The sequence below is a fragment of the Pomacea canaliculata genome, linkage group LG4 (assembly GCF_003073045.1).
Source record: "Pomacea canaliculata isolate SZHN2017 linkage group LG4, ASM307304v1, whole genome shotgun sequence".
NCBI lineage: Eukaryota > Metazoa > Mollusca > Gastropoda > Architaenioglossa > Ampullariidae > Pomacea > Pomacea canaliculata.
Genome location: NC_037593.1, coordinates 16702473 through 16712745, shown reverse-complemented (window position 1 = coordinate 16712745; position 10273 = coordinate 16702473). Strand labels below are relative to the sequence as shown.

The 10273-nt window shown below is 42.1% G+C and overlaps 1 protein-coding gene across 2 annotated transcripts; it reads left to right on the top strand.

Moving 5' to 3' along the window:
- Nucleotides 1-4439: 4439 nt before the first annotated feature.
- On the top strand, nt 4440-8675 carry LOC112561136. 2 transcript variants are annotated; one of them, XM_025233422.1, is made up of 5 exons: nt 4440-4666; nt 5129-5217; nt 5377-6388; nt 6680-6687; nt 6817-6940. In XM_025233422.1, the coding sequence occupies exons 1-5, from the start codon at nt 4459-4461 to the stop codon at nt 6823-6825; spliced, it is 1326 nt and encodes a 441-aa protein (XP_025089207.1). In that variant the 5' UTR covers nt 4440-4458; the 3' UTR covers nt 6826-6940. The 2 variants fall into 2 exon arrangements, with proteins under 2 accessions (XP_025089207.1, XP_025089208.1); XM_025233423.1 differs by lacking the exon at nt 6680-6687 and adding an exon at nt 7371-8675 and having other exon boundaries at nt 4553-6388; nt 6809-7115.
- The last annotated feature ends 1598 nt before the right edge of the window (nt 8676-10273 follow it).

Here is a 10273-nt window from a genome sequence, read left to right as displayed (position 1 = left end):
TTTCTTCCGTGGAATCCTGTCATGATTGTTTCTTGAGGTTATCTTTACTATAAAGCATTATTACAATTAAAAGTCTACAATATTATCACAAGCAGCACGTACGTTAGGTAAAATCTATTCCCCTGATAATTAAATGCACTTTTCTGTCACTTATTTACACATAGAAAATGTTTGTTAATATTCAGTGCACATGAAATAAGCGTCAAACATTGCAATAATTTACAACTCTGTAAAAAACAAATATTTTTTTCATTATGGCAGTGTTTAGTTTAAAAAAAAACCAATGATCTTTCTAGGGAAAATTCATTATGATGAAAATCACAAATTTTATGCGAGCAAAGGGACTGCACTACTGGACTATCACTCTTGGGAAATGTAGGACTATCTCCCTTTACTTAAACCATACTTTAATGTGGGTCATTTGGACATTTATAACATCATTCATCATAACAACACCACAGTCACGTGTACATCGGCAACGCTAACCAACACCACTACTAGTGTCCAGAGCCAGCTTGTAACAACTGCCCAGTGTAAAGACGAGAGGAGCATACGTAAAAGGAGAACACAAAAGGGTAGGTAAACCACTTACAAATTCTAATAAAAATGTTTAGCCTTTCTCTTGCAAGGTGGATTCAGCATTCTGCTAGATCACTATATAAATTCCTTTTATTATTATAATTATCATCATCATCATCATCATCATCATTATCATCATCCAATCGTTTTTTTCTTTTGTGCATTTCGTGACATTTTTGTAAACGTATTTTTCATGTGCCAATGAAATTTAATAGACTGTTCCAAAAAGTTGCTAACATACCACGAAAAATGTTTACGTAGAATCTGACATGTCGCTCATTCTCTGTGTCTGTTTGTTGTTGACTGCGGTGATTGGTGTGACCACTATCGTGACGTAGGACACAAAAGGGAGATTTAGCAGGTACAAATCACGTACTTTGTTAGCAGATAATTAATTAACGGTTGAGTTTCAGATGCTGAAATTTACAGGTTAGTTTTAAATCGCCTGAATCTATCGAAATCATCTATAAAAAAAACGCGAAACATCCGGGTTGGTCTTTAATACCCAACAAGTGTAGTTTCCATCATAAAGGGAAAGTCTGACGGGAGAGTGGCAATAAAAGTGTAGGTCGATTGTATGCAAACTGTGAAAACAGCACAAGGTTAACACCCAGAGGCAAACGTTTTAAGGGGACAGCTACGCACACACACACGCAAGTGACAATTATAGAAAAAGACTCTACACCAAACATGATGCTACACACAGCTGCACCCTTGTAACCACAGCTGCCAAGAGAACGATCTCACGAGCACAGAACGTGATGATGATGATGATGTAGTTTTATAGCGCGCCAGTATCCGCATCACAAAGATGCGCTCAATGCGCGGTGATCCCAGCAGCCACCAAACTGCAGGTCAAATGAAAACTTCAAAAAAGTTTAAACAAGTGAGTCTTCAGATTTTTCTTGAAAGATCCAATACTATCAGACTCCTTGGTCGAGAGGGGAAGCGAGTTCCACAAAAGCGGGGCTACATTGGAGAAGGATCTGAAACCCGCAGTCTTCTTATTAGCATTCCCTGACTGAACACTCGGTCGTTCAAGTCTGAAGTGTGCTGCTGAACGAAGGTTCCGCTGGGGTTGGTAACAGCGAATGAGTTCTTGCAGATAGGCAGGCGCAAGGTCATGAAGACAGCCATAGGTTAAGGTTAACAATTTATGCTCAATTCGCTTCTCCACAGGAAGCCAATGTAGGTCACGAAGTACAGGAGTAATATGGTCAGTTGTTTTCTTTCCTGCCACTATCCTCGCAGCCGTATTTTGCACTCGCTGTAGCCTCGACAACTCGCTCTTTGAAATCCCCCAGAGGCAGCTGTTGGCATAGTCTAATGTAGAACCGATGAGGGACACAGCAACTGCATTTGCAGTCTTCTTATTAAGACTGGGTCGGAGTCGTCCAAGAGTGCGGATATGGAAATAACACGCCTTGACTACAGAACTGACATGATCAGACATAGTTAGAAGATTGTCAACATAGAGTCCAAGGTTCCGTACGGAGCTGGAGAGAGGAATTCTAGCTTGACCCACTTGGATGGAGTCTAGAGAGACTTTACTAAGGCTAAGCTTGGAACCACATAGCATCGCCTCTGTCTTCTCATCATTAAGCTTGAGTTTATTCCTCAGCATCCATGACTTGACCTCTAAGCAACAATCTTCTACAGCACAAACTGCCTCACGCACCGCCTCACTGTCAGTACTAAATGAAAAATAGAGTTCAGTGTCATCTGCAAACATCTTACGGTTCACATTATGCTTCTCAATGAGAGGACCAAGCTGAGATGTGTAAATCGAAAATAGAACCGGGCCCAAAACAGAGCCCTGCGGGACACCGCACAGCAGTGGAACTGTCACTGAAGAAGCTTGATTGACCATCACCCTTTGTGTGCGATCACTGAGGTAGGAATGGAACCACTGCAAGGCGGGACCACCAATGCCCACCTCCATCTGGAGACGAGTTAGTAGAGTGGTGTGATCAATGACATCGAAGGCCGCACTCAGATCCAGGAGGACCACAAGAGTCACTTTCCCTGCATCCGCACTGCACAGAAGATCGTTCATAAGACGCAGAAGGGCTATCTCACAGCTGTGCTTGGGTCTATACGCCGACTGGAATTTATCCAATAAGCTGTAGCGGTCCAGGTGGAATGTCAACTGCTGAGCAACGACACGCTCCACAAGTTTCGAAACAAAAGGCAAATTCGACACAGGTCTATAGTTTTTACACAAGCTAGGGTCCAAGTTGTGCTTCTTTAAGATAGGCTTGATCACGGCTGTTTTAAATTGTCTGGGTACAGAGGCAGAGAAAAGGCTAGCATTGACTATGCGAACTAGTACAGGAAGTAGAATGTCAAGGTGCTGGAGAAGAACACTAGTGGGATAGGATCATCCACAGACGTGGTTGGGCGACAACGCCGAACTAATTTCAATTAGTTCATCCTCTGTCACTGGTTGAAAGTTAGAGAGGGGCGTGCCACAAAACAAGTCACTGGTTTGCTCCACAGTAGCAACCGAGTCACTGAAGCTGTCCATGATGGTCTTTATCTTGTCTTCAAAGTAAGCACTTAGTGTACTGGCAGCGATCTGATCATCCATCTCTGGAAGAACAGGCTGAGTCACATCTTTACCCAGGAGACCATTCACAACTGCGAACATCTTGCGAGAATCAGAAACTGCAGAGCTTAGAATATTCATAACATACCGCGACCTAGCTTTGACAATGATGGCTGAACACTGGCTCCTTGTATGGCGATAAATCTGACGATCCACCTCCAATCTACTCTTGCGCCATTTGCGCTCCGCCTGACGCCTGACCTTCTTGGCTCGGCGTACCTCTGGAGTAAACCACGCAGTATCAGGACGCTCAGTAATGCACCTCTTTTTCACAGGCGCAAACTTGTCAAGAAGAGCAGTCAGGGTGCTGTTGTACAGAGCCACAAGCTCATCCACATTGTCAGGAGGGGAGACCAGGAGAGCAGAACGCTGAAGTTCAGTACGAAAAGAATCAGAGTCCATGCCCGCACATTTCTAGTGTACACAGTCTTTCTCGGTAAGCCAGGCCTTGACATGCTGGTAGTAAACAAACACAAGAAAATGATCCGAAAGTTGCAGGTCTTCCACAACAATAGACCTAACAGTGTGATGGCCGGGTCTCGCAATAACCCAGTCCAAGGTGTGACCCTTACAGTGGGTAGGGGAGTTGACATGTTGAACAAGATCAAGGGAATCCAACAGCTGACAAAGTCTCTTCGTATCAGGGTCAGATGGCACATCAAAATGAAGATTCACATCTCCAAGAATTAACAAGTATTTGTTGGCAGCAGCTAGGTTGGAGACCAGGGGAATAAACTCTTCACAGAACGCTGAATTAGTCACTTTGTTGTTTCTAGAGTAAGGAGGGCGATATAGAAGCAAGACATGAAACGTCAGTGAACCACGAGTGAGGGCAAAACTGAGTGACTCAAAAGTCTTGAACGTTTCTGACACCAACGGCCTCAAAAGCACGGATTTCTTGTATACAGCAGCAATCCCACCACCACATCTATCTCCAGACCTGGGATTGTGAATGAACGAATATCCCACAGGAGTGATTTGCCTAATAACAAATTCATCTCCAGCCTCCCTAAGCCACGTCTCAGTGAGCAACAGCAAATCCAGTGACTTGTCAATAATCATATCGTGAATGTCCACAGCCTTCCTGACGACCGACTGGGCGTTGAGAAGGCCACATAACAATTGAGTCTGAACTATCTGACTCTCAGACGAACTTGTAATATCGAGCGTTTCTGATGTAAGGGGGTCAACACTAGACCCATCATCATTCACAATAGACGTACAGTAATCTTAGTCTGCGTCAGTAGACGTTGACGCTGTGCAGCGCTGCAATGCCGGACTGCGAACGTTTGACGGTTAGTAACAGGGGGAGGGGGCGCTGGGAGTGTGCACGTCAGCATCAGTCTCACGACAGCGAGTCTCACGTGCACATCAGCATCAGTCTGAAGACAGCGAGTCTCACGTGCACGTCTTACAGCGGAGCAGCTTCGCGAGGGACTTTCTTAACCGGACAGATTGTCAAATACGTGGCTATCTGTGGCAAGTAGTTTACATGGCCATCATCTATAATGTTACAATCGTCCATGTTTGATAATGTGTGCTACTTGCTACATTTCCCGTTAAACGCCTGTTTGTATGCAATGCTTGTCATGTCTCTCGAGAATGTACTTAGTGTCTCATACATTGGTGTCTGTTTGCCTGTGGTATCAGGTCTCTGTCCCGTCTCTGTCGTTGCCAAAACCTTGAAAACGATAGTTTGGTGCAACGGAGGTTTGACACTTCAGTATTTTCCTGTTATTAACTGCCGTTCAATAGGATCAAAGTATAATTTTATGGGCAAACATAGCAAAGATCAATGCAGAAAAAAAATTGTGTCATGCATTTAGCAAATATGACATTTCAGAAAACAAGAATCAGATATGTGTTTGAAGATTTTTAAAAGATTCTACATTTAAGAAAATTTGCAAAAATTTTCTGACCAAATGTGTTTTATTTGGGCAGGGACAATGACAAGGGTTCGATCCAGTCAAAAAATGGCTGCTATGTTTCCAAACATCCGAAGAATATTGATCAGAGCGACGCTGTTTGGGGTAATTTTTTTGGCAGCTGCGCAGTTTTTGATTCACCAGAAAAATTTTCGATCGAGTCTAAAGAACTGTGAGGAAAGCTTAAAAGAAATCACTAGATTAAAGAGCGAAAGTGAGATATTTCATCGTAATAAAAATAAAGTTGAAGCCGCTTTCCCTCAGAAACCCCTGCAGACTTCCCCCAAGGATCAAAAGAAGCCGCCTATGCCTCTCTACCGGGATCTCTTCGTCCAAGACACCTGGCCAGGTGTGGATCTAAGCCTCGGTCTCACTCTAGGAGGCCTGCCTCGGACAGTGTACTATCTGTGGTGCGGTGAGAAGCAGTTCCTCTTTCGACACTACCTTGTTCTCCTCTCCTCCATCAGGATTCTTCGAGCCTCAAAGATAATCTTTGTGCACGACCATCTGCCGCAGAGCGACGGCAACCTCTACAACATCTGGTTTGACGAGTTCAAATACTCAGTCCCCAATTTCCAGCTGTTTCAAGTCTCTGGTACTTGTGGGAGAAAAGACTCGCTGAAGGCTGTGTTGGAGCTCTTGCCGACAGAAGGAGGAATTGTTCTGGGCGAAAATGCCCTTATTCCTCGTCTGCCTACAGGAATAGAACACATGCCGTTATGGTTGGCCTTGTCTGGCGAGGACGTTAGTCGTGGAGTGCTGATCGCGCAGCGTGGCTTCAACAACACAAAGTCCGATGACTATCTCTGTGACGTCAAGACAGATAAAGCCTCTTGCGTCACAGCGGAGCAGTACACGGCGCCTGTTGACGACATTCATTGCATCATAGTCGACAGTGACGTACATCCCCGTGACGTGTGGCAAGGGCAGACGCCGTTCGCGGAGCTGGCTCGCTGGCTGTATTACGGCAGGCGCTCCCCGATACTTGCCCTTCCTGACCCCAGCCGACCCATCCCGCGTATCGCGCACTACGTGTGGCTGAAGGCTGACCCCTCAGCCGGTGACCTGGACTTGCCCTTCTCAAAGTTCCTGAGCATGATCAGCGCCCTCTACGTCGGGGGCTTTCAACACGTGTATGTCCATGGCAACGTGGAACCTGAAGGCGAATGGTGGCGACAGCTACGCTCGGAGAATGTCACCTTCGTCAGAACTGAGAGGCCGAGTTCCATGTTCAGATGGACTTTCCTATTCTTCCAGCCAACAGCGACCTCCTCAGGTATTGTGTGAATGTGTGCCTGGATGGAGTCAATCTACAGCTTGCTTCCCCTTTAGCGTCATTTGAAATACCCCTTTTAAAGCAAGGTAAACAAAGTACTTACAAATAATTTACCTGGATTAATGTCCTTTTTAAATATACCATTAAACAATTTCAGAAGCAGCTCAGCTACAATAGAACAGGACTGCTCTAATTGATCTACAACAAACAGCTGATATCTCATTATTTACCAAGGCAAGCCTAACATCTGTCTGTCCCATTGTCTATTTGCCTTCTTTTCCTTTTATGTTTAATCATTTGCCTGTCACTTAGTCTCTCTTCCTCCTCTCTCATGTAATATGCATATCATTCTTACCGCTCACTATCACTATCATCAACCTGCCCTCATCGCATTTGCCCGCCTCTCTCTCGTGCGGGCAGGGCCATCCTTCTCTTGAATTACGGTGGAGCCTACATGGACACTGACGCCGTGTGGACGAGTCGGGTGCCGGACTGGCTGCTACAGTACCCGGTCGTGGCCACGTTCGACTGGCCAGCCTATAACTCCTGGCCTGACTCCTTCAACCTGGGTGTCATAATGGCCCGACCTCAGGCTCCCTGGTTACGTCATTGGCTGAGCGCGTTTCGTCACTACCGGTTGTCACATACAGCTTTCACGGCCATCCAGTTGCCATACCGGGTGTATGAACACTACCCTGACGAGATGTACGTCTATACGCGCTTACAGGTGAGAGCTGATAAATAGACCCACCATTATTATCACATAGTAAAATCAGCGGTGAATTACATGTTGTGTACATTACGTCACAAGGAGTATCATCTTTCATGGTGATGTTGTAGACCTCTATGCCGGAAACGGAAGGTGGTTATTGCATATTCTGTGATGTACTAGCTCACACTCTAGCATTACCCAGTCATAAAAAATCTGTACTTTCCTGAGACCTCTAAAAAATGAGGTGGGTAATTTTGTAATCGTTCATAGGTGATATGCTTCTTTGGCATATGCCACCCGACGTGGGAGAAAGACTTCCGACGTGTCATGCGCGACAGAAAATCGACGCTGCCGTTCAACGTCACAGATGTACACGCCGTGCACGTGACCGCTCCAAAGCCGGCTGTGTCATGGGAGACGCCAACGGAATTAAAAGAAGGGACTGACTTCATTGCGGAGGTCGGCCGCCATGTCCTCAAGCAATGTGGTAGGATGGACCTGTTGTCATAACACACTGACTTGTTTCAATCGAAATCTGCCACATCATCCTAAAAGAAGAAAGCACGTGTAACAATGACAGACATTCTTTGTAGCGTTCGTGGCGAGACCTAGGTTGTGTAACTGTCCTTGAACTGCTTCTCTCAATGGTACATTAATGTAAATGCTTAACCTGCAGTAGAATGCCATGTTTCAATAATTTTAAATTTAATAGTTTGATTTTTTAGAACTTACAAGACGAAGGACTTACTGTAGGTTAGTATACTGTTTGAGTGTGGTTTTTTTAATGTGCTCATCATCTCAGTATGAATAAATTTACTGACATTTCGAAAAAGCTTGATACACTTATTTCTTTATATCTGTTTATATATATTTCAATTTAAATGAAACAGAATGGCAGATCTGTCACATCTTTTTTTCTTCTTCAGAATTATAATAAATAAGCTTTAATTTCAATTCAATTTGTATTTTCTTCCAATATTCTTTCTCTCACTGATGTGGTTTTGTTTCATTCTTTCATATATTGTCTGTCCTCTTATTAACATGAACAGAACTTCTATGAGTGTTTGATCTCACACACTAAACTGTATTTTATTACAAAGTATTTGATTTAACTTTTCATTTATGTATATTTGAATCGCATATTGTGCAATAGTTTCCTCTACGATTTTATTTACTTCATTGACATAAATCACTAAGCGAAGAACAGTTAAATTTCCAAAAAGTTCTACTTTAATTCGTATTGGTTAGCTTTAGGTTAGTTACAATTACTTTACTTGAGGCTTAATTTGTCTACAAGAGATTAAGTAAAAGGTTTTTATTCAAATTGAAATTCTCATGTCAATAATAAAATCATGAATCTGCTTTAAAGAAAAAGTGTATCACCAGTTGAAATGGACAGTTGTAGATGAAATGTTGAAATGTTTTTCTTTGCAGGATGCTCTGCAAATTTATTGTTCTAATTACTGTTCATGGTGTTCACCAATTGAATAATCAGCAATGCTCTGCTTAACTTTCAAGAGTGTGGAGTTGGCCACACATTTGCTACAATGTTGGACTTTATTTCAAAATAAAACTCTAAATGCAAAATAAGACCGATTTTGTATGATTTATGCATTCGAAAATACTGTTAAAGATATGCTGTCACTTACACAGACAATTGTTGACGCTTACTTGTGACAGTGACAAACCTCACACAAACTACTCTTTGATCTGGCTGTTGTTGGCGGTGAACATGGTGTTTGAATGGTTGTCATGGCAAACAATCCTATTTTTTAAAAAAGGCTGCTTATGTTAGTATTTACAGTTTCATTGATAAAGGAAGATTTTTTAAAAATTACACAGCTTGTTAACTTCACTACAATTTATGGGTTTGACTTCTTTTGAAATCGTTCATAGTTGCTGCTATAAATAGTATTACTCATACATGTTAATACTTTAACAATACGATTTGTTCTGTCATGATTGTTTCTTGAGGTAATCTTTGAGATAAAGCATTATTACAATTAAAAGTCTGCAATATTATCACAAGCAGCACGTAAGTTTGATAAAGTCTGTTGATCTGATATTTAAATGCACCTTTCTGTCACTTATTCATGATCGAAAATGTTTGTTAATATTCAGTGCAAATGAAATAAGCGTCATGCATTGCAATAATTTACCACTCTGTAAAAAACAAACATTTTTTTCATTATGGCAGTGTTTAGTTTAAAAAAACAACCCAATGATCTTTCTAAGGAAACTTCATCACGATAAAAATATACAAACCTATTATAAACCTGTCCATAATGCAATAATGTTACAAGTAGCCACAATTCAAAATTAAAGTCTGTCTTTATAAAACTCCATTTCTTGTATATAATTGCTTATATATTGCCAAAACAAGTTATTAACATTTTGTTGTTCTGTGTACCTGTCTAAATTCGAAATGTTTATATGGTTATATCTTAAACGTTTATAATTGCTTTACATATTTCTTAGCAATGATAATGTCTTTTTAATATTCATTTGAATAGCCCAGCTAATTCTACTTTTTATATTGTATAGTTGCGATTGTTATCGCAATTTGAAAAGACATTTACTTTACCTTAGGGTTCATTAGTCTGCAGAACCTTAATTAAGGAGAAGTAACAGGAACAATTCCTAAGGGATCCAGTGTTGCCTCCCTTATGTATTCATTTACGCACAGAGTTACAAACTAAGACACCACACTGGTTACAGCAGTACATCATCCCTTGTCGATGGTAAGAAACGACGCAGCACAAGCAGTGAAAAAAATCCCAGAACAGAGAAGACGGCGCAACAAACATCACAGATCAGGAGGAGACATTCAGACTCGATGTAGATTCATGGACAAAACAAAACGACTGAGAGCTGGTCCGTCCAGCCAGCTAGGCGAAGGGACATCACTCAAATATCTATATAAAAAAAAAATATGCGAGCAAAGGGACTGCACGTCTGGCCTGTCACTCTTGGGGAAATGTATGACTATCTCCCTTTATTTAAAATGATAATTTTGGGGTGAGGAACCATTTTTTTTTCTCTCCAAGGGTCATTTGGCCATTTATAACATCATTCATCATAACAACAAGGTTTCATATGTGGCAAAGATTGAAACGGAGGTTTTACTTAGCGCGGACCGTCAAGGTCGCTAACGTCATTCTTCCGAAGGCTTT

What these genes read in the sequence shown, in the direction of transcription:
- LOC112561136 (XM_025233422.1), top strand. Translation starts at nt 4,459, where the DNA reads ATGCCGGACTGCGAACGTTTGACGGTTAGTAACAGGGGGAGGGGGCGC. An exon ending in CAAATACGTGGCTATCTGTG is followed by an intron (nt 4,667 to 5,128) that starts GCAAGTAGTTTA and finishes TTATTTGGGCAG; the next exon opens with GGACAATGACAAGGGTTCGA. An exon ending in TCAGAGCGACGCTGTTTGGG is followed by an intron (nt 5,218 to 5,376) that starts GTAATTTTTTTG and finishes GCTTTCCCTCAG; the next exon opens with AAACCCCTGCAGACTTCCCC.